The sequence below is a fragment of the Anomaloglossus baeobatrachus genome, chromosome 1, assembly GCF_048569485.1.
Source record: "Anomaloglossus baeobatrachus isolate aAnoBae1 chromosome 1, aAnoBae1.hap1, whole genome shotgun sequence".
In the NCBI taxonomy this organism is placed as follows: Eukaryota; Metazoa; Chordata; class Amphibia; order Anura; family Aromobatidae; genus Anomaloglossus; species Anomaloglossus baeobatrachus.
Window position 1 is genome coordinate 718,000,027 of NC_134353.1, and position 24,328 is coordinate 718,024,354.

General features: G+C 49.5%; 1 protein-coding gene across 15 annotated transcripts in view; it reads right to left on the reverse strand.

Annotated features, from left to right (window-relative positions):
• Positions 1-24,328, reverse strand: part of EP400 (E1A binding protein p400) — a 293,821-nt gene that overhangs the window by 43,829 nt on the left and 225,664 nt on the right. For all 15 annotated transcript variants that reach the window (XM_075322084.1, XM_075322051.1, XM_075322044.1 and 12 more), the window contains 2 exons: positions 13,983-14,192; positions 5,438-5,483 (listed from right to left, as the gene is read on the reverse strand). In XM_075322084.1, coding sequence (XP_075178199.1) covers positions 5,438-5,483; positions 13,983-14,192 — 256 coding nt within the window. The remainder of the gene's footprint in view (positions 1-5,437; positions 5,484-13,982; positions 14,193-24,328) is intronic.

Sequence of the window (24,328 nt, forward strand, 5' to 3'; positions counted from 1 at the left end):
GTCGGCAGCTTTTCCCGCTCGGCCACCCGCTCAAACACCGCCAGGAACGCTTCCACATCATCACCCGGGGTCATCTTTTGCAACGCTTGTCTCACCGCTTTCCGGACGCTGCCGTCGTCACCCGGTCCCGGGGTTGTTGCTGCCGGTCCGGCACGGATCGACTTGGCCAGGAGAACCATCTGTTCTTGGTGCCTTTTTTCCTGCAATTGTAAGGCTTGCTGCTGACGTGCATTGGCCTGCTCCATCTGTTCTTGGTGCCTTTTGTCCTGCACTTGCAAGGATTGCTGCTGACGTGCATTGGCCTGCTCCATCTGTTCTTGGTGCATTTTGACCTGCACTTGCAAGGATTGCTGCTGACGTGCATTGGCCTGATCCAACTGTTCTTGGAGTTTTTTTTTCCTGCACTTGCAAGGATTGGAGCAGGTGTGCATTGGTCTGTTGCTGCTGTGCATTAGCCTGAGCCAAATGCTTTAGTATGTCCTCCATGGCGTCGCCGGGTTTGGGCTGTAGTATAGCCGCTCGAATCCAGGACATGCGCAGCTGGGTCACCAGGGATGGATGCTACACCTCACCGGCTGTCATGCCCGCCGATTCTCCACCATATGTGAGGTAGCGCGGTCGGCTGCGCAGCAGAAGACACGGGATCCAGGCATCAAGGTTCACAGCACACGGTTTTAATGTCCAAACAAAAAGTCCATAACAAAATACATGTGCCTCTCCAGCATAGGGCTCAGGAAGTTCTGGTCACTTCCCCCACACCCGGCACACCTGCCCTCGTTCCTGTTTCCTTTTAACCCTTCCTTAAGCCTGTAGGGAAACAGCATTAACCCTATAGTGGATTTACTTTCTATCATGGAGTGAGCACAACCTGGGCGAGACATACCGGCCGTCATATATAACCCCGGTCACAGTCTCACACCACGTATAGGATGCCACTAGGTACACTGAGTGTGTGCTAGTATAATGGCTTAGTTATAATTAGTTGGAGTGTGCAACGCAGGCAGACGTGCTGCAAATGTCTTGGCACTAGTGGGACTATAGCAAAGTCCAATAGCCACGTATAGGATGCCACTAGGTACACTGAGTGTGTGCTAGTATAATGGCTTAGTTATAATTAGTTGGAGTGTGCAACGCAGGCAGACGTGCTGCAAATGTCTTGGCACTAGTGGGACTATAGCAAAGTCCAATAGCCACGTATAGGATGCCACTAGGTACACTGAGTGTGTGCTAGTATAATGGCTTAGTTATAATTAGTTGGAGTGTGCAACGCAGGCAGACGTGCTGCAAATGTCTTGGCACTAGTGGGACTATAGCAAAGTCCAATAGCCACGTATAGGATGCCACTAGGTACACTGAGTGTGTGCTAGTATAATGGCTTAGTTATAATTAGTTGGAGTGTGCAACGCAGGCAGACGTGCTGCAAATGTCTTGGCACTAGTGGGACTATAGCAAAGTCCAATAGCCACGTATAGGATGCCACTAGGTACACTGAGTGTGTGCTAGTATAATGGCTTAGTTATAATTAGTTGGAGTGTGCAACGCAGGCAGACGTGCTGCAAATGTCTTGGCACTAGTGGGACTATAGCAAAGTCCAATATCCACGTATAGGATGCCACTAGGTTCACTGAGTGTGTGCTAGTATAATGGCTTAGTTATAATTAGTTGGAGTGTGCAACGCAGGCAGATGCGCTCTGCAAATGTCTTGGCACTAGTAGGACTATAGCAAAGTCCAATAGCCACGTATAGGATGCCACTAAAAAACACTTAGTGTGTGCAAGTATAATGGCTTAGTTATAATTAGTTGGAGTGTGCAACGCAGGCAGATGCGCTCTGCAAATGTCTTGGCACTAGTGGGACTATAGCAAAGTCCAATAGCCACGTATAGGATGCCACTAGGTACACTGAGTGTTTGCTAGTAAAATTGCTTAGTTTAAAAAAGTTGTAGTGTGCAATGCAGGCAGACGTGCTCTGCAAATGTCTTTGCACTAGTGGGACTATAGCAAAGTCCAATAGCCACGTATAGGATGCCACTAGGTACACTGAGTGTTTGCTAGTAAAATTGCTTAGTTTAAAAAACTTGGAGTGTGCAATGCAGGCAGATGTGCTCTGCTAATGTCTTTGCACTAGTGGGACTATAGCAAAGTCCAATAGCCACGTATAGGATGCCACTAGGTACACTGAGTGTGTGCTAGTATAATGGCTTAGTTATAATTCGTTGGAGTGTGCAACGCAGGCAGATGCGCTCTGCAAATGTCTTGGCACTAGTGGGACTATAGCAAAGTCCAATAGCCACGTATAGGATGCCACTAGGTACACTGAGTGTTTGCTAGTAAAATTGCTTAGTTTAAAAAAGTTGTAGTGTGCAATGCAGGCAGACGTGCTCTGCAAATGTCTTTGCACTAGTGGGACTATAGCAAAGTCCAATAGCCACGTATAGGATGCCACTAGGTACACTGAATGTTTGCTAGTATAATGGCTTACTTAGAATGAGTTGGAGTGTGCAGAGGACAAGAGGGTACAGTGGCAGGATTGTGGTGCTCTGGGTAGAGGAATGGAAGCCTGCCTTTCTATTCCCTCCTAATGGTGAAATGCAGGGAGGAAATCCCTGACCTGGGCTACACAGACGCTGTTGCTGTTTGCAGGACCTGTCACTTATGGCTCTCTGACCCTGCCGCTTTGAGCCCTTAAAAGGACTGCTAGAATGTGCTCTCCCTAAGCTGTCTAACGCTGTGTATGCAGCGCATACAGCTGTATCGGCTATAGGACTCAGGAGGACGGAGCTGCGACACTGATGTCTGACACCAAAGACGCAGAAGGCAGATAATGGCGTTCGTGAAGAAAATGTCCGGTTTTATAATGCAGGGACATGTGACATGCAGATCCTATCACACATGCCGTTGCTTCTCTGGCTCAAAGTCCACTTAGGTGTGTGTGTGTCTGTGATTGGCTGACATGCTGGCCCGCCCCACAAGACGCGCGCGCTTAGGGAAGGAAGACAAGAAAAAAAAAAAAAAAAATGGCGATCGCCATTATAGAAACAGCAGTGATCTGAAGGCGCTGTTCACGCACACTATACACTGAAATGTGATAATAGTTTGATTCACAGAGTGACTTACACTATTACAGCAGAAACCAAGCTAGGATTTAGCTGTTTTTTGGCTGCTAGAACCGTTCTCGAACGTTTCTAGAACTATCGAGCTTTTGCAAAAAGCTCGAGTTCTAGTTCGATCTAGAACATGCCCCAAAATCACTCGAGCCGCGAACTGGAGAACCACGAACCGCGCTCAACTCTAGTTTTTTTATGCGTTTTTTTGACGCAGGTGCGTTTTTGTGCGTTTTTAGCGGCCAAAAACGCACAAAAACGCAGCGTCAAAAAGACGCAGTGTGCGAACCTAGCCTTAAAGTATATTTTCCATGCTGCCTGCGGTTTGGGAAGAATTAACTACTTGACAGGTTCCCTTTAAGGCTAAGGACACATGGGTATTTAGCATGCGATGCGAGCGCATCGGGTGCATTATGCTAATGACCCCGGTACAGGCTCTGCTGCGAGTGTGAGCTGTATATACTGTGATGCGATCCTGCGATCAGATCACAGCAGCGGAGGAGAGGGAGGGACTAATCTCCCCATCTCCTCCATTATCAGCTGATTCGATTATCGCACTACACTCTGGTGTAAAAGCAAGTGCAATGCAATGTTTCTCTCACACCCATAGACTTGTATGGTTGCGAATGAAAACCAATCAGATTCTATCCGCAGCATGCTGCAATTGTTTTCTCAGTCCGATTAGGGCTGAGAAAAAAAATTACTCATGGGAGCGAACCCATAGAGTAATATGGGACCGGATAGAATGCGATTTTTTTTTGCATTCCACCCGCTCCGTTTTACTCGCCATGTGTCCTTAAGGCCCAGTCACACTAAACAACTTACCAGCGATATCAACAACGATACAACCTGATAGGGATCGCTGGTAAGTTGCTAGGAGGTCGCTGGTGAGATGTCACACTAAGCGATGCTCCAGCGATCCCACCAGCAACCTGACCTGGCAGGCATCGCTGGAGCGTCGCTACACATGGAAGCATGCTGCGCTTGGTAACTAAGGTAAATATCGGGTAACCAACCCGATATTTACCTTGGTTACCAGCGCACACCGCTTAGCGCTGGCTCCCTGCACACCTAGCCACAGTACACATCGGGTTAAGTACCCGATGTGTACTCCAGCTACGTGTGCAGGGAGCCAACACTGACAGCTGAGAGCGGCAGATGCTGGTAACGAAGGTAAATATCGGGTAACCAAGGAAAGGGCTTCTTGGTTACCCGATATTTACATTGGTTACCAGCGTCCGCAGAAGCCGGCTGCCTGCTCACTGCACATTTAGTTGTTGCTCTCTCGCTGTCACACACAGTGATGTGTGCTTCACAGCGGGAGAGCAACAACTAAAAAATGGTCCAGGACATTCAGCAACAACCAACGACCTCACAGCAGGGGCCAGGTTGTTGCTGGATGTCACACACAGCAACATCGCTAACAACTTGTGCCTCAGCAGCGATGTTGCTAGCGATGTTGCTTAGTGTGACGGTACCTTTAGCCTAAAGCTGGGTTTACACACTGAAACTTTCTAGCGATCCCACCAGCGATCCCAACCTGGCCGGGATCGCTACAAAGTCTCTGGTGAGCTGTCAAACAGGCAGACCTGGCCAACGACGCAACAGAGATCCGGACCTGCAGAGCGACCTAGCTGGTTGTTGGGGATGTTGTAAAGCAGCTTTTTGAAAGGGAAGTCGCTGTAAAGTCCCCTTTACACACTGAGACTTTCTAGCGATCATGCTGCACAGCGGGAAACAAAGGACCTAAGAATGGTCCTGAACGATTTGTAGCGATCACAACTTCACAGCAGGGGCCAGGTCGCTGATGTGTCTCACACACTGCAATGTCGCTGGGGAGGTCGCTATAACGTCACAAAACCGGTGACGTTACAGCGATGTCGTTTGAGATGTTGCAGTGTGTAAAGCCACCTTAAGCATCACACTCTGCTCATTGAAATTAAGGATTATCATGATAATGCAGAGCGTCCTCCAGATAGAAAGACTTTTTGTAGCCATTCTTGTCTCTGACAAAGAAATAACAATCTTGAACACAGGATTCCTCTCTATTAACTCAGGTAGGGTATATAAATATAGGTTTTCCAAACTGCTCAAAACATTAAAATTTGCTTGTGATTTATGGCTATTAATGAGGCTTATATGATATTTTGATGCACAATAGATGAATCTTCCTTCTATACTAATGACTGGTAATTGGGGACATTGGTTAGGCTGTAGGATTATGGCTGAAATTGAAAGGACAACAGTAGAGATAGCAGGAGGGCACGTTATGATTGGTGCCTATGGGGAAAAACTCTTTTCTGTGGAACTTTGTTACATATTCGAGAAACTAACCTGCTTGTATACTTGATCCTGTTACTGCTGTCTTAATGGTTCCAGCCTGTACAAACACAAGCAGAGACAATGAATATGCAAAATAACTGCAAATGCAATTTTTGTTTCTATTAAATATTAAAAAAATAGATAAGTTTATTACTTAGGCAGATCTGAATATTTTTACCACTAATTATACTAAAATAAAGCTTGAAAAACTTAATAGTAGTGCTTAAAGGGACAGTGTCAATACAGAATGACTATATACACCTAGTACAGGAGCTCGGTGCTTCATGGCGTGGTCAAACATTTATGTCCTCCTTCCCTCTTGCTTGTTTTCCACCTGTTTTGGCACTTCTCTGGCTCTATAAAGCCAGAGCTGTTAATCAAAGAAGAGGTGGGCAAGGAGGCTTGAGGGGACAAATTAGGTGGGAAGTTGCACTTATATGTTTGGCCATGTCAAGGGAGCACGGAGTGCCTGTGCTTGATTTAAATCATTAATCTGTGGGAACAGCCTCCCTTTAACATTGAAAAGTAGAAAAAAGCATAACGCCAAGATGGTACTTTCTGAACTTTACATGATGGGGTCCACTCCTTGTTTACGTACTAGATCTTGCAGATATGGAACCTGGCTGAATAAGAAGCTTTGGGCACTACCTGTGACATTACTCCAGTACTACTTCTGGTTGTGTCTGGTGCACATTTTGCATCTCACATCAATTACAGTATAATATTATAGACAGAGGCGTATCTAGGAAGGGGCTGGCGGGGCATCTGACAACTGTTAGGGGGGCGCTGTCACGCTGCCTGATGCAACGCAGTGAAAGTCTCCCTGGCAGATGCGTTTCCCGCCCTGTAGTGGGAGCCACTATTCTCTGAGTGCAGCTGTCACGCTGACAGCTACACTCATAGAAAGTGCAGCGCGCCGGGTCCCACTGATAAATTGACCTTGTATCTTTCAGACGCAAGGACAATTGAAGTGGTCAGAGTGGCGTCTGTACTGTGATCAGGTCAGCTGATCACACTGCTGACCCGGAAGTCAGGGCCGCAGAGCAGAGGCGGCAGAGAGCTCTGATGATAAGTGCTCCAGTGGAGCTGAAGATAGTGACACCGAAGTGGAGTATTATGGGGTGAGGGGGGAGGCATCTATGGACACAGAATGAGGGGACAGAGGAAGGGGAGGGGGAACTATCAGTGGACACAGTATGAGGGGACAGAGGGTGGGGAGAGGGCAGTATCTATAGACACAGTATGGAGGAAAAAGGATGGGGAGAGGGAACTATCTTTGGACACATTATGGGGTGAGAGGATGAGGGGTGATGTATGGTGAGAGAGAGGATGAGGGGTGATGTATGGGGAGAGACAGGATGAGGGGTCATGTATGGGAGAGAGCGAATGAGGGGTGATGTATGGGGACAGAGAGGATGAGGGGTGATGTATGGGGAGAGAGAGAGGATGAGGGGTGATGTATGGGGAGAGAGAGGGTGAGGGTGATGTATGGGGAGAGAGAGGGTGATGTATGGGGAGAGAGAGGGTGATGTATGGGGAGAGAGAGGGTGAGGGGTGATGTATGGGGAGAGAGAGGGTGAGGGGTGATGTATGGGGAGAGAGAGGGTGAGGGGTGATGTATACAAACATAGTATAGGGAGTGAGGGGTGCTGTATACAGACATAGTATAGGGAGCAAGAGTGAGGGGGGAATGTATACAGACATAGTATGTGGAGCGATTGGGGGAATGTATACAAACATGGTGGGGAGCAAATGGGAAAGACATTTTGAGGACACGGAATAAAGAGTGACATGGTATGAGGAGCAAGTGGGCAGGATGGGGTGTGATGTGGAAAAGTATATGGACATGCAAGAGGTAGTAAGGAGATAGTAAGGGATGAGAAAAATGTGAGGGGGCACAGAATAGAGACTGGGTAGTGGAGGGGGGCCGTATGGAGAGGGGGCAGGATGGGAGGACATTGAGGCCATAGCGAGGAGGGATATGTGATGAGAGAGCACAGTATAAAAACTGGGTAGTATAAGGGGACACAGTGTAAAGGACAGTGTGAAGAGGCTCAATATGGAAAGGAGAGGGCAGTGTAGAGGGCATGTACCATAAGAGGGACAGTGTGTGGGTCATATTTTGTGCAGAGAACACAGTGAGAGGCCATTATTTATTCTGGGGCACAGTGTAGGGCAGATATTTTTAAATAGGAGTATTCTAATCATTCTGCTATTTTTAGGGGCATCGTGTCAGGATGTGCTGCAGAAGACCAGAGAGGATGGAAATCTGCATAAACGAGCTGTGAATGTGAAAAGTCATCATGGCGTCCGGACAAGGTGAAGAATAGAAAGAAACGACTAGAGAGAACATCATCTATAAGGTACCTGAAAGTAAATGTTTATTACTGTGATTCTGACTATGTCTTATTATTAGGGCTCGGTCCCACTTGCGCATTGCTTCTTATGTGAGCGCAATGAGACCCCCACTGATCAGCTCTTCTTGGTGCAGGTGGCTGGAAATGCCTATTTCTGGAACTGCTCTGTCCTCTGATAGTGTCCATGGCTGGGTACTGCACATCTGTCTCATTGATTTTAATAGGAGACTGCTGCCACTATCAGAAGACGGAGCAGATCCAGAACTGAGCACTTATGGCCACCACTGGCACGGTACCTAGAACAGGCGATTGGCTGGCAAGTCAGGTGCCGGACCCTGACCAATCGGACATTGGTGATGTATCATAAGGAAAGGCCATCAATGTTAAAGTAGTGGACAATCTCTTAATAAAGTCTTGTGCCGTCTGACAAGTTAAGGGTTTCTATGTTTTTATTTATGTTGTTAGGAGCATTAACCTCATAACGACGGCCGTACGACTTAAAGCGGCGGCAAAACAGGGTACTTATTCTGTTCCGCCGCTTTAAAGCGGCGGCCCGAAAAAACCCTGTAGCGCCCCCCAGCGACCGAAAATCTCGGGGGTTTCAGCTACCGCGGCCGCATTCGTTCTGCTCTTTCTGCCGCATGTGACACGTCACATGCGACAGAAAAGTCGTCCCCAGGTCCCCCGGTCAGCCCCCGGTCAGCCCCGTTACCTGGCTGCTGCTCCGTCCCCGCGATCACTCCGCCTCCTAGAAAGCTGGCGGCGCTTGCAAGCAGGAACGCTGACCTCGCTGCTGCGCTGTGGACTGGGGGAGAGTGAGTGCAGTGATCTGCAGCCACACTCCTCACATGGAGAGCCTGCTGTTCCAGAAAATGGGGGGTACATTCTGTGAGCGTGCCCCTCATATTCTGGAATGAGGTTACTGCAGGTCACTCTGCCCTAGGTTGGACCGGGGCAGTGTGAGTGCAGTATTCTCAGATTACTGCACCCACACTGCTCATGGAGAGCTTGCTCTTCCAGAAAATGGGGGATTCGTTCCCTGAACGTGCCCCCCATATTCTAGAAGGTCCAGAGTCGCCGAGGGACCTCCAAAATGGATTACAGCGACCGAAATTTATTTTCAATAAATTGGTGAAAAAGGAATGTTTCGGGAGTTTTTTTTCAAATAAATTTTTTTTTTGTCTTTATTTTTTTCTATTACTGACTGGGTTAGTGATGTCGGGTATCTGTTTAGATGCCGTGACATCACTAACCCCAGGGCTTGATGGCAGGTGACATTACAGCTGGTATCAACCCCGTATATTACCCCGTTTGCCACCGCACCAGGGCGCGGGATGAGCTGGAGCGAAGCGCCAGGATTGGCGCATCTAATGGATGCGCCACTTCTGGGGCGGCTGCGGCCTGCTATTTTTAGGCTGGGAAGAGTCCAATAACCATGGCTCTTCCCACCCTGAGAATACTAGACCCCAGCTGTCCGCTTCACCTTGGCTGGTGATCTAATTTGGGGGGGACCCCACGTTTTTTTTTTTTGTTTTTTTTTTTTTAAAAACGCCTGGGGAGCCCTCCAAATTGATCACCAGCCAAGGTGAAGCTGTCAGCTGTGGTTTGCAGGCTACAGCTGTCTGCTTTACCCTAGCTGGCTATCAAAAATAGGGGGGACCCCATGTCGTTTATTTTAATTATTAATTTTTTGGGGGGCTAAATACAAGGCTAGGCACCCTTTAGTGCCACATGAAAGGCACTAAAGGGCGCCAGCTTAGAATATGCAGGGGGTGGGACGTTATATATGTTTGACATCTATCCATTGCAGCATTTTAAGCTGTGTGCCCACAATCAGGGTTTGCAGCGTTTTGGGCGCAGAGTGTTTTCCCTGCATCCATAACGCTGCGTTGTGCAGTAGAAGCACAGTGGAAGGATTTTTAGAAATTTCATGCCCACTGTGCTTCTTTTCTCCGCAGCATAAACCGACCTGTGGTGCAGCTTCCTGAGCCTCAGCATGTCAATTTATGCTGCGGAGACAAGAGTGTTCTCTGCAGGTAGCATAGAGCTCCTCAGCAGCCTGAACCCAAATCGTGGGCATGGGCAGCTGCGTTCTCCCGTGGACAACACTCACATCTCTGCAGGAAGGCTGACACTGTGTACTAGACGCCGTGTCGCTGGATCATGGCCACATAGCCTAAAAGTGAGAAATTTGTTGCTACAGCAACATTTTTGTGAAGTACCTGTGGATTCAAAATGCTTACTATACTCCTGAATAAAATCCAGTTTCCAAAATGGGGTCACTTGTGGGGGGTTTCTGCTGTATAGGTACCCAAGGGGCCGTGATAATGTGACATGGTGCCCGCAATTTATTTCAACTTTTCCAGAATTCAAATGGTGCTCCTTCCATTCCAAGCCCTCCCATTTATCCAAACAGAGGTTTTTGGCCACATGTGGGGTATCCCTGTGCTCATAAGACATTGGATAACAACCTGTGGGGTCCACGGTTTGTTGTTGCCTCTTGAAAAAGTAAGAAATATGATGCTAAGGCCCCTTTCACACGTCAGTGATTCTGGTACGTTTGTGCTTTTTTTTAAACGTACCAGAATCACTGACATACGCAAACCCATTATAATCAATGGGTCTGCTGACACGTCAGTGATTTTTCACTGCACGTGTCTCCGTGCGGCGTACCCGCGTGTGCGTGATTGCCGCACGGAGACATGTCCATTTTTTTCTGGCATCACTGATGTTCCACGGACCACGCAGTGGTGTGGTCCGTGAAACACGTGCCAGAAAAAAACGTGCTTTTAAAATAAAAATCATTTTTACTCACCCGGCGTCCAGCGATGTCCTCTGCAGCCCGTGCAGCCTGGTGCTTCTGAGCCGGCTCATTATTGTCGCGCATATTCATTATGCGCGACACAGCCGACCCGGAAGCAGCTGCTGCGGGGGTCACCGCCGGCCGGATGCTGCACCGCGGGAGCGATCAGCACCATGGAGAGCGGGAGCGCGCACAGGTGAGTAGTTTTCTAAGTGCAATCACGGGCCACGGAGAACGGAGCCCGAATTGCACTTAGACAACCCACGTGTGCCGTGAATCACGGCACACGCAGGGACATGTGCGTGTTTTAAACGCCAGTGAAAAACGTCACTGTTTTTCACTGACGTGTGAAACGGGCCTAAAGCAACATTTTTGTGAAAAAAATGAAAATTTTCAATATGGCAACCTAAGCTTATCAAATTCTGTGAAGTACTCTTGGATTCAAACTGCTGAATATACACCTAGATAAAAGCATTGAGGTGTCTTGTTTCCAGAATGGGGTCACTTGTGGGAAACCTCCACTGTTTAGGCACCTTAGGGGCTTTCCAAATGCAACATAGCGTCCGCTAATGATTCCAGCCAATTGTGCAGTCAAATGGCGCTCCTTCCCTTCCGAGCCCTGCTGTGCACCCAAACAGTTGATTTTCATCACACATAAGGTATCAGCATACTCAGGAGAAATTGCACAATAAATTTTATGCTGAATTTTTCCTTTTACACTTGTAAAAAAAAAGCTACCTGGTTGAAGTAACAATTTTGTGGTAAAAATGTATTTTTTTATTTTCACATCTCAACATTATAAACTTCTGTGAAGCACCTGAGGGTTCAGGGTACTCACCAAACATCTAGATAAATTCCTTCAGGGGTCTAATTTAAAAAATGGGGCCACTTGTGGGGGACCTCCACTGTTTAGGCACCTCAGGGGCTCTCCTAATGCAACATAGCGTCCGCTATTGATTCCAGCCAATTTTGCAGTCAAATGGCACTCCTTCCCTTCCGAGCCCTGTCATGCGCCCAAACAGTTGATTTCCACCACATATAAGGTATCGCCAAACTCAGGAGAAATTGCACAATAAATTTCATGGTGATTTTTTTCCTGTTACCCTTGTGAAAAAAAAGCTACCTGGTTGAAATAACAATTTTGTGGTAAAATTTAATTTTTTTATTTTCATGGCTCAACGTTATAAAATTCTGTGAAGTACCTGGGGGTTCAGGGTACTCACCAAACATCTAGATAAATTCCTTGAGGGGCCTAGTTTCCAAAATGGGGTCACTTGTGCGGGGTTTCTGCTGTTTAGATACCTTAGAGGACCTCCAAATGTGACATGTTGCCCGCAATCTTTTTCAGCCAAATTTCCTTTCCAAAATTCAAATATTGCTCCTTTCGTTCCAAGCCCTCCCATTTGTTCAAACAAAGGTTTCAGACCACATGTGAGGTATCACCGCGCTCATAAAAAAGTGGTTAACAAACCTTGAGGTCAAATTTTTGGAATTACCTCTTGAAAAAGTGAGAAAATTGATGCTAAAGCAACATTTTTGAGAAAATTATTAAAATTTTCAATATGACAACGTAACGTTAACAAAATCTGTGAAGTACCTGTGGATCTAAAATGCTCACTATACCCCTAGATAGAAGCCTTGAGGGGTCTAGTTTCCAAAATGGTGTCACTTGTGAGGGGTTTCTTCTGTTTAGGTACCTTAGCGGACCTGTAAATGCAACATGGTGCCCGCAATCTATTTCAGCCAAATTTGCTTTCCAAAATTCAAATATTGCTCCTTCTGTTCCGAGCCCTCCCATTTGTCCAAACAGAGGTTTCTGACCACATGTGGGGTATCGGCGCGCTCATAAGAAAGTGGGGAACAATTTTTGGTGTCCATTTTGTTGTGTTATTTCTTCTAAAAGTGAATAAATTTGGGTTAGAGCAACATTTTTAGATAAAATTTAATTTTTGCTTTTTTTCATTCCACATTGCTTTTGGTCATGTGAAGCACCTGAAGGGTTAATAAACTTCTTGAATGTGGTTTTGAGTACTTTGGGGGGTGCAGTTTTTAGAATGGTGTCACTTTTGGTTATTTTCTGTCATCTAGGCCTATTGAAGTCACTTCAAATGTGATGTGGTCCCTAAAAAAATGGTTTTGTAAATTTTGATGTAAAAATGAGAAATCGCTTATAAACTTTGAACCCCTCTAACTTCCTAACAAAAAAAAATTTGTTTCCAAAATTGTGCTGATGTAAAGTAGACATGTGGGAAATGTTATTTATTAACTATTTTGTGTCACAGAAATCTCTGGTTTACCGGTATAAAAATTCAAAAGTTGAAAATTGCTAAATTTTTAAAATTTTTGCCAAAATTTAATTTTTTTCATAAATAAACGCAAAAAATATTGTCCTAAATTTGGTACTAACATGAAGTCCAATATGTGACGAAAAAACAATCTCAGAATCACCGGGATCCGTTGAAGCATTCCAGAGTTATAACCTCATGAAGTGACACTGGTCAGAATTGCAAAATTTGGTCTGGTCATTAAGGTGAAAATTAGCTCCGTCACTAAGGGGTTAAAGGGGTTGGCCAAGTTTGTGATGAGTCTGCAGCCACTCCTTGTGTCACTCTATGTGACTGCAGACTTCTGAATTCTCACAGTGCGCACATTGCACGCTGTCAAGATTCTCTGGTGCTGGCGGTGAGAGTGGGAGGTTACGAAGCTACAAGTATGCGATTTACATAGATGTGGTCACATGCTGAACAGACGTGCCCAATCAAAATGAATTGACTGAGGCCAAACACATCAAATCAGAATGTGGCCAGAAGTATACAAATCTCAAACTTGTGCTCACATGATCGTCCATTCTCCTTATTGGCACCGGACAATTATCAAAGTGTGCAGAGCATGTATTTAAAGAATTAAGAAGCCTAACGTCACAAACAGAATCACTGCAGACTTTCATCTCTAATCTGGACAACCCCTTTAATTACAAAATTAAGCAGTGTAGTATCCTCAGTTCTATCAGCGTGCAATAAACCCACTGTCACAATTCAGCTCTGCTTGCTGGTTCCAGCAGTCACCACATGGCCACTCTACTCATGTGATATAAAATACTTGCATGTGAAAATTAGCTTTTCTTTATAGGTTTCTCAGTAAACATTGAGAGAATTATGAAGAGAAGCTTGTCATCACGTGACTAAGTATGCAAATCAAATATGAGGGATTGATCACATGATGACTACCCAAACTGCTTGGTGGGCAGGGATGGGGGGGGGGGGGGCGCCAAACTGAATTGTTGCCCCGGGTGCAGAAAAGCCTAGATACACCTCTGTTATAGACTATATATTATATGGAGGAACATAAAACATGGGAAGTAAGAAAAGACAGAACTATGGGTATGGTTACCGCTTACCAGGACTGCAGTGGTTGGTACATTGGTAACAGTAGGACTGGCAACTACTGCTTGCGGCTGTTGGACAACCTGTTGCTGAACCACTTGTTGAGGTTGGGCCTGGACAGGTTGTATGGCCAGGGTTGACGCTTGTTGCCCATTTTGTAATGGCTGTTGTGGAGTCTGAGGACCTGCTTGTTGTTGGGCCCTGTGGTGCTGCTCCACTAATGCCTGGACATACATCGAAATTAATTAGGAAAAAAACAGGCGACAAAAGGACAAACACTTGTATAGAGACATTGTAATTAGTTATGCCATCATGCCCGCTAGCAGTCCAGTACTTTCAGGTTCTAACATGACAAAGACTATACTAACATTTCCCTACTACAAGTATTTCAATGACGTTTTCTACCAATTTTTTTTTTTTTAGAAATATCTGATTAGTACTGCAGTTGGAGCCTTGTGTGTATCTGCTGTAAGGGAAGCAGCTTAATGTCAATATGGGTCCATTTTGGTTGTATGGAATGCTAGACGATAAAACCCATTATATGGATGGGCCTGTCATGACACTACTGCCAGACACTACTTGCTATACAGTGCCTTGAAAAAATATTCATACCCCGTGAACCTCCACCTTTATCATGTTACACTAACAAACTAAAATATATGCTATTGGTATATTATGTGATATACCGATGCTAAATAGAAGGTATTTGTGGTTTGCATCTTTTTATTAACATTTTACAAATTTTAATACAAGAAATAGAAAGAATAAAGGGAATTTTGTTTACTTACCGTAAATTCCTTTTCTTCTAGCTCCTATTGGGAGACCCAGACAATTGGTGTATAGCTTCTGTCTCCGGAGGCCACACAAAGTATTACACTTTAAAAAGTGTAACCCCTCCCCTCTGCCTATACACCCTCCCGTGGACCACGGGCTCCTCAGTTTTGGTGCAAAAGCAGGAAGGAGAAAACTTATAAATTGGTCTAGGGTAAATTCAATCCGAAGGATGTTCGGAGAACTGAAGACCATGAACCAAAAGAACAATTCAACATGAACAACATGTGTACACAAAAGAACAACTAGCCCGAAGGGAACAGGGGCGGGTGCTGGGTCTCCCAATATGAGCTAGAAGAAAAGAAATTTACGGTAAGTAAACAAAATTCCCTTTTTCTTTGTCGCTCCATTGGGAGACCCAGACAATTGGGACGTCCAAGAGCAGTCCCTGGGTGGGTAAAAGAATACCTCGATAAAAAGAGCCGAAAACGGCCCCCTCTTACAGGTGGGCAACCGCCGCCTGAAGGACTCGCCTACCTAGACTGGCGTCTGCCGAAGCATAGGTATGCACTTGATAGTGTTTCGTGAAAGTGTGCAGACTAGACCACGTAGCTGCCTGACACACCTGCTGAGCCGTAGCCCGGTGCCGCAATGCCCAGGACGCACCCACGGCTCTGGTAGAATGGGCTTTCAGCCCTGAAGGGAGCGGAAGCCCGGAAGAACGGAAGGCCTCGAGAATCGGTTCCTTGATTCACCGAGCCAAGGTTGACTTGGAGGCCTGAGAGCCCTTACGCTAGCCAGCGACAAGGACAAAGAGCGCATCTGAACGGCGCAGGGGCGCCGTGCGAGACATGTAGGACCGGAGTGCTCTCACTAGATCCAAAGAGTGCAAATCCTTTTCACACTGGTGAATTGGATTAGGGCAAAAGGAAGGCAAGGAGATATCCTGATTGAGATGAAAAGGGGATACCACCTTAGGGAGAAATTCCGGGACAGGACGCAGAACCACCTTATCCTGGTGAAAAACCAGGAAGGGGGCTTTGCATGACAGCGCTGCGAGCTCAGACACTCTCCGAAGTGATGTGACTGCCACTAGGAAGGCCACCTTCTGTGAAAGACGTGAGAGAGAGACATCCCTCAGCGGCTCGAAAGGTGGTTTTTGAACAGCCGACAGAACCCTGTTAAGATCCCAGGGTTCCAGCGGACGTTTGTAAGGTGGGACCATGTGGCAAACCCCCTGCAGGAACGTGCGGACCTGCGGAAGCCTGGCTAGACGCTTTTGAAAAAACACGGAGAGCGCCGATACTTGGCCCTTGAGAGAGCCGAGGGACAAACCCTTGTCCATTCCAGATTGAAGGAATGAAAGAAAAGTGGGTAAGGCAAACGGCCATGGAGGAAAACCGTTAACAGCGCACCATGATAGGAAGATTTGCCAAGACCTGTAATAGATCTTGGCGGACGTTGGCTTCCTGGCCTGTCTCATGGTGGCAATGACATCCTGAGATAACCCTGAAGACGCTAGGAGCCAGGACTCAATGGCCACACAGTCAGGTTGAGGGCCACAGAATTCAGATGGAAAAACGGGCCTTGTGACAGCAAGTCTGGGCGGTCTGGAAGTGCCCATGGTTGACCCACCGTGAGATGCCACAGATCCGGATACCACGACCGCCTCGGCCAGTCTGGAGCAACGAGAATGGCGCGACGGCAGTCGGACCTGATCTTGCGTAGTACTCTGGGCAGCATCGCCAGAGGGGGAAACACATAAGGCAGTCGAAACTGCGACCAATCCTGGACTAACGCGTCCGCCGCCAGAGCTCTGTGATCCTGAGACCGTGCCATGAAGGCCGGGAGCTTGTTGTTGTGCCGTGACGCCATGAGATCGACGTCCGGCGTTCCCCAGCGGCGACAGATCTCTCGAAACACGTCTGGGTGCAGAGACCATTCCCCTGCGTCCATGCCCTGACGACTGAGAAAATCTGCTTCCCAGTTTTCTACGCCCGGGATGTGAACTGCGGAGATGGTGGAGCCTGTGGCTTCCACCCACTGCAGAATCCGTCGGACTTCCTGGAAGGCTTGACAACTGCGAGTGCCGCCTTGGTAGTTGATGTAGGCGACGGCAGTGGCGTTGTCCGACTGGATACGGATCTGCCTGCCCTCCAGCCACCGATGGAAAGCCAATAGGGCTAGATATACTGCCCTTATCTCCAGGATATTGATCTGAAGGGACGATTCTATCGGAGTCCAGGTTCCTTGAGCCCTGTGGTGGAGAAAAACCGCTCCCCAACATGACAGGCTCGCGTCCGTGGTGACCACAGCCCAGGTTGGGGGTAGGAAGGATTTTCCCCGCGACAGAGATGTGGGTAGGAGCCACCACTGAAGTGATGTTTTGGTTGCAAGGGAAAGAGAGACGTTCTTGTCGAGGGAAGCCGCACTCTTGTCCCATTTGCGGAGAATGTCCCATTGGAGTGGCCGTAGATGGAATTGCGCGAACGGCACTGCCTCTATAGCTGCCACCATCTTCCCCAGGAAGTGCATGAGGCGCCTTAAGGGGTGTGACTGACTCCGAAGAAGTGATTGCACCCCTGCCTGCAGAGAAAGCTGTTTGTCGCTCGGTAGCTTGACTAACGCTTGCTGGGTATGAAACTCCATCCCGAGGTAAGTCAGTGATTGGGTCGGTGTCAACTTGGATTTCGGGAAGTTGATGATCCACCCGAACTGCTGGAGAGTCGCCAGAGCGACAGTAAGGCTTTGTTGACACGCCACCCGAGAAGGGGCCCTGACTAGGAGATCGTCCAAGTAGGGGATCACCGAGTGGCCCTGAGAGTGCAGGACCGCCACGACGGATGCCATGACTTTGGTGAAAACCCGTGGGGCTGTTACCAGGCCAAAAGGCAATGCCACGAACTGAAGGTGTTCGTCCCCGATGGCGAAACGCAGGAAACGTTGATGTTCGGGTGCGATCGGTACATGGAGATAAGCATCCTTGATATCGATCGATGCTAGGAAGTCTCCTTGTGACATCGAGGCGATGACCGAGTGGAGAGATTCCATCCGAAACCGTCTGGTTCTCACATGTCTGTTGAGTAGCTTAAGGTCCAGAACGGGACGGAATGACCCGTCCTTTTTTGGCACCATGAACAAGTTGGAGTAAAATCCGCGACCACGTTCCTGAAGGGGAACGGGAATCACAACTCCTATCTTTAGAGCGTCCACTGCCTGAAAAAGTGCGTCGGCCTGAGCACTGGGCGGAGAGGTTCTGAAGAAACGAACCGTAGGACGAGAGCTGAACTCTATCCTGTAACCATGAGACAGAATGTCTCTCACCCATCGGTCTTGAACATGTGGCCACCAGGCGTCGCCAAAGCGGGAGAGCCTGCCACCGACCGAGGATGCGGCTAGGGGAGGCCGAGAGTCATGAGGAGGCCGTCTTGGAGGCAGTGCCTCCTGTGGCCTTTTGGGGGCGTGACTTGGACCGCCACGCATAGGAGTTCCTCTGGCCTTTCTCCGGCCTGTTGGACGAAGAGGATTGGGGCTTGGCGGAGGGACGAAAGGACCGAAACCTCGATTGGATTTTTCTCTGCTGAGGTCTCTTAGGTTTGGACTGGGGTAAGGAGGAGTCCTTTCCCTTGGATTCCTTAATAATCTCATCCAATCGTTCGCCAAACAAACGGTCGCCAGAAAAAGGCAAACCAGTTAAGAACCTCTTGGAAGCCGAGTCTGCTTTCCATTCGCGCAGCCACATGGCCCTGCGGACTGCCACGGAGTTAGCAGATGCTATAGCCGTACGGCTAGTGGAGTCCAGGACGGCGTTCATGGCGTAGGACGAAAAGGCTGATGCCTGAGAGGTCAAAGACGAAACATGCGGAGCAGAATTCCGTGTGACAGCATTAATCTCAGTCAGACAAGCCGAGATTGCTTGGAGAGCCCACACGGCTGCAAAGGCTGGGGCGAAAGACGCGCCCGTGGCCTCATAGATGGACTTCACCAAGAGCTCTATCTGTCTGTCAGTGGCATCCTTCAGGGATGAGCCATCTGCCACAGACACAACGGACCTAGCAGCCAATCTGGAGACTGGTGGATCCACCTTGGGAGAGTGAGCCCAACCCTTAATGACTTCAGATGGAAAGGGGTAACACGTGTCAGTGTGACGTTTAGCAAAGCGCTTGTCTGGGACCGCTCTGGGCTTCTGGACAGCATCCCTGAAGTTAGAGTGATCAAAAAACGTATTGCGCGTACGTTTGGGGAACCGAAACTGGTGTTTCTCCTGCGGAGACGCCGACTCCTCTACAGGAGGAGGCGGAGGTGAGAGATCCAACACCTGGTTGATGGACGAGATAAGATCATTTACTAAGGCGTCCCCCTCAGGTGTATCAAGGTTAAGGGCGAAGTCAGGGTCAGAGCCCTGAGCTCCCACGTCCGCCTCGTCTTCCTGAGAGTCCTCAAGCTGGGATCCCGAGCAGCGTGAGGAAGTCGGGGAAGAGTCCCAGCGAGACCTCTTAGCCGGTCTGGGACTGTGGTCCGGGCAGGAGTCCTCCGCCTGAGACCTAGGGGCCAACCTGGGAGCGCGCTGTGGCGCGGACCGAGAGGGGCCTGGAGGAGACAAGCTAACAGGGGCCGGGGCCTGTGGATGGTCCGGTCTGGACTGCAATGCCTCAAGGAGTTTAGAAGACCATTTGTCCATAGACAGTGCAATGGATTGGGAAAGTGACTGAGAGAGTTTCTCAGCAAAAGAGGCCAACACCGGTGACTCTGTCCCTGCAGACTGCTCAGGGGGAGCAGGGGGGTCTACATGAGCTGAGGGGCCCACCAGTGCCCGAGGCTCCGGCTGAGCAAGCGAGGCAGGAGTCGAGCATTGCTCACAGTGAGGGTAGGTGGAACCCGCAGGTAACATAGCCCCACAAGAGGCACAGGCCGTGAAAAAAACCTGTGCCTTAGTAGCTTTGCTCCTTGTGGACGACATGCTGTTGTCTCCTAGGAGAGTGACCACTGAGGGTATATGGGAAAAGGGTATACAGCCTGACCGAACAGATATATATATCTATTATATATATATATGTATCTATTCCGGCACCCTAGGGGGACCAGCACCGGGTGACCGGTGTGGCTTACCGACCGCTAACGAGCGGAGTGTGTCCTCCAGATTCCCTGTCGTGGATCCCCCGGAGCTGCAGAGCTGCTTCACTGAGAAGCATCCACCGGCAGAAAGCCAGAAAATGGCCGCTGGAGCTCTCAGGGGAGGAGTGGGGCCAAGGGCGGCGCCAGCAAAGAGCGGGAATCTGGGGTCCCCACAGTGGTCAGTGAGGTGGGAGGAAGACATGCAGGATGCTCCAGCCCTCACATCCGACGTCATGTCGGTAATCCCGCCCTTACCCCTGACAGGCAGGCCCGGGGGCGGGATTTTCGCGACTAGGCCGCGGTGAAGCCGGGGACTAAATTTGAGGCCGCGCCCGACAAGCAGGCACAGTCGGCGCGGAAGTCCACCGGCCTCCTCAATTTCACAACTACCGCGGCTTCCAGGAAGAAGGTGCGCTCCCTGCACAGTCCCCTATGGGGACACAGAGTACCTTTAAGTTGCAGGGCCCGGTCCCTGAGGTTGAAGAGGCTCCGATCCGGCAGGTTCCACCAGGGGCTGCGGATGGAGCACGGTCCCAGCAAATGGATGACCGCTCTGGATCCCACTTCTCCCAGAGCCGCATAAGGGATGGTGAAGGAGACGGCATGTGGCTCCAGCCTCCGTACCCACAATGGGTACCTCAACCTTAACAACACCGCCGACATAGTGGGGTGAGAAGGGAACATGCCGGGGGCCCCGTGGGAGCCCTCTTTTCTTCCAACCGACATAACTAAGTATGAGAATGCATGAGTGGATGTGTGCCTCCTTCCACACAAAGCATAAAACTGAGGAGCCCGTGGTCCACGGGAGGGTGTATAGGCAGAGGGGAGGGGTTACACTTTTTAAAGTGTAATACTTTGTGTGGCCTCCGGAGGCAGAAGCTATACACCAATTGTCTGGGTCTCCCAATGGAGCGACAAAGAAAAGGGAGGAATTAGGGAAGGGAAAAAGGAATAGACATAAAGGAAAAAAGGAAAAACCAACAGTTAAGTGTCGCCTTTATGGCCAATGCTTCAAAAGTATTAACATCAAACGTTTTGTCACCAACGTACTTGGAACAACAAAAACAATAATATACAAAAGAGAATTTTGTTTACTTACCGTAAATTCTTTTTCTTATAGTTCCGTATTGGGAGACCCAGACAATGGGTGTTTAGCTTCTGCCTCCGGAGGACACACAAAGTACTACACTTAAAAGTGTAGCTCCTCCCTCTGAGCTTATACACCCCCTGGAGAACCAGATCTAGCCAGTTTAGTGCAAAAGCTGAAGGAGAATAGCCACCCACAAGTAAAACAGAGCAAGAACCGGAACAACCGGAGACTCTGTCCACGACAACAGCCGGTGATAACACGCGGAACAAGAAATTGCCAACAGGCAACAGGGAGGGAGCTGGGTCTCCCAATACGGAACTATAAGAAAAAGAATTTACGGTAAGTAACAAAATTCTCTTTTTCTTTATCGTTCCTTTGGGAGACCCAGACCATGGGACGTTCCAAAGCTGTCCCTGGGTGGGAATAAACAGAAAAAACTAAGAAGTAGGCGGAGCCTAACTTCACAAATGGGCGACAGCCGCCTGAAGGATGCGTCTGCCCAAGCTCGCATCTGCCGAGGCATGAGCATGCACTTGGTAGTGCTTTGAAAAGGTATGCAGGCTAGTCCAAGTGGCAGCCTGACAGACTTGTTGAGCCGTAGCCTGGTGCCTGAAAGCCCAAGAGGCACCGACAGCTCTGGTCGAGTGTGCCTTGATCCCCGGCGGGGGAGGCACCTGAGAACACTGGTAGGCATCCGAAATGGTCGACCTAATCCAACGGGCTAAGGTCGGCTTAGAAGCAGAGAGGCCCTTGCGCCGACCTGTGGTTAGCACAAAAAGAGAGGTGCACCGCTTAAGAGCAGCGGTGCGAGACACATAGATCCGGAGAGCACGCACCAGATCCAAAGTATGCAACGCTTTTTCAAAGCGATGAACAGGAGCCAGACAAAAGGAAAGTAGGGTAATGTCCTGGTTAAGGTGGAAAGGAGAGACCACCTTAGGAAGAAAGTCCGGAGTCGGACGGAGAACCACCTTGTCTTGATGAAAAACCAAAAAAGGTGACTCCGAAGAGAGCGCAGCCAAATCGGAGACTCTCCTGAGGGAAGTTATGGCCACTAGAAAGACCACTTTCTGTGAAAGACGAAACAAAGAAACCTCCCTAAGAGGCTCAAAGGGGGGTTTCTGCAAAACCGTGAGAACCAAATTGAGGTCCCAGGGATCCAAGGGCCGCCGGTAAGGTGGAATGATGTGAGACGCGCCCTGCATGAAGGTGCGGACCTGAGCCAGCCGGGCGATACGCCGCTGGAACAGCACTGACAGAGCCGAGACTTGTCCCTTGAGAGAGTTGAGGGACAGTCCCAGCTGCAGATCGGACTGTAGAAAGGACAGAAGGGTCGGCAAGGAAAAAGGCCAAGGAGGATGGCCGGAAGAGCGACACCAGGACAGAAAAATTTTCCAAGTCCTGTGATAGATCTTGGCGGAGGAAGACTTACGGGCCCGAGTCATAGTGGAAATGACTTCAGGAGGGATACCAGAAGCCGTCAAGATCCAGGACTCAAGAGCCACGCCGTCAATCTGAGAGCCGCAGAATTCTGGCGGAAAAACGGACCTTGTGAGAGAAGGTCTGGACGGTCCGGAAGATGCCACGGCACCTCTACAGACAGATGGAGCAGGTCTGGGTACCAAGCTCGCCTGGGCCAGTCCGGAGCAATGAAGATGACTCGACGGCCCTCCATTCTGATCTTGCGCAAGACTCTGGGCAAGAGAGCTAGAGGGGGAAACACGTAGGACAGACGAAACTGGGACCAGTCTTGAACCAGAGCGTCCGCGGCGAATGCCTGAGGATCGTGGGAGCAAGCCACGTAAACGGGAACTTTGTTGTTATGACGGGATGCCATTAGGTCCACGTCCGGAGTGCCCCATTTGCGGCAGATTGACTGAAAAACTGCCGGGTGCAGGGACCACTCGCCACTGTCCACGGTTTGACGGCTGAGATAATCTGCCTCCCAGTTTTCCACGCCTGGAATGTGGACTACGGATATGGTGGACTTGGAGTCCTCCGCCCATTGAAGGATGCGTTGTACCTCCAACATTGCCAGACGGCTGCGTGTCCCGCCTTGGTGATTGATGTAGGCAACCGCTGTCGCGTTGTCTGACTGGACTCGGATGTGCTTGCCCGCCAATAGGTGGTGAAAAGCTAGGAGAGCCAGAAGCACGGCTCTGGTTTCCAGCACATTGATCGAGAGGGCTGACTCGGACGGAGTCCAAGTGCCCTGCGCTCGGTGGTGGAGACATACCGCTCCCCAGCCGGATAGACTGGCATCCGTGGTGAGGATCACCCAGGACGGGGCCAGAAAGGAGCGCCCCTGAGACAGAGAGAGGGGCCGAAGCCACCACTGAAAAGAGCTCCTGGTCTGTGGCGACAGAGCCACTAACCTGTGCAAGGAGGAAGGCCGCTTGTCCCAACAGCGGAGAATGTCCAGCTGCAGGGGACGCAGATGGAACTGGGCAAAGGGAACAGCCTCCATTGACGCCACCATCTGACCCAGCACCTGCATCAGGCGCCTGAGGGAATAACGGCGGGGCCTCAGCAGAGAGCGCACCGCCAGTTGGAGGGACTGCTGTTTGACTAAGGGCAACTTCACAAGTGCCGGCAGAGTCTCGAACTGCATCCCTAGGTATGTGAGACTCTGGGTCGGAGTCAGAGTGGATTTGGGCAGATTGACAAGCCACCCGAATTGGGCTAGAGTGGCGAGAGTGAGCGAGACACTCTGCTGACAGTCTGCGCTGGATGAAGCCTTGACTAGAAGGTCGTCCAGGTAAGGAATCACTGCCAACCCCTGGAGGTGCAGAACCGCAATCACTGCTGCCATGACCTTGGTGAATACCCGAGGGGCCGTGGCTAACCCGAAGGGGAGAGCCACGAATTGGAAATGTTCCTCTCCGATTGCAAAACGTAGCCAACGCTGGTGTGGCACATGCAGATAGGCATCTCTGATGTCGATGGATGCCAGGAAATCCCCGCTGGAAGAGAATTCTATCCTGTAGCCGTGGGAGATGATATCCCGCACCCACTGATCGAAGACGTGTTGAAACCACGCGTCGCCAAAGTGGGAGAGCCTGCCACCGACTAAGGACGTTGCTGGCGCGGACAGATAGTCACGAGGAGGCTGCCTTGGCGGCAGCACCTCCTGCGGTCTTTTCTGGACGCGCTTTTGGGCGCCAGTTGGATTTCTGGTCCTTGGCTGAGTTAGTGGACGAGGCCGAGGGCTTAGAGGACGACCAGTTGGAGGAACGAAAGGAACGAAATCTCGACTGATTCCTGCCCTGGACAGGTTTCCTGGTTTTGGTTTGTGGCATGGAAGTACTCTTCCCGCCAGTAGCTTCCTTAATAATTTCATCCAGCTGTTCACCGAACAGCCGGGACCCAGCAAAAGGGAGTCCA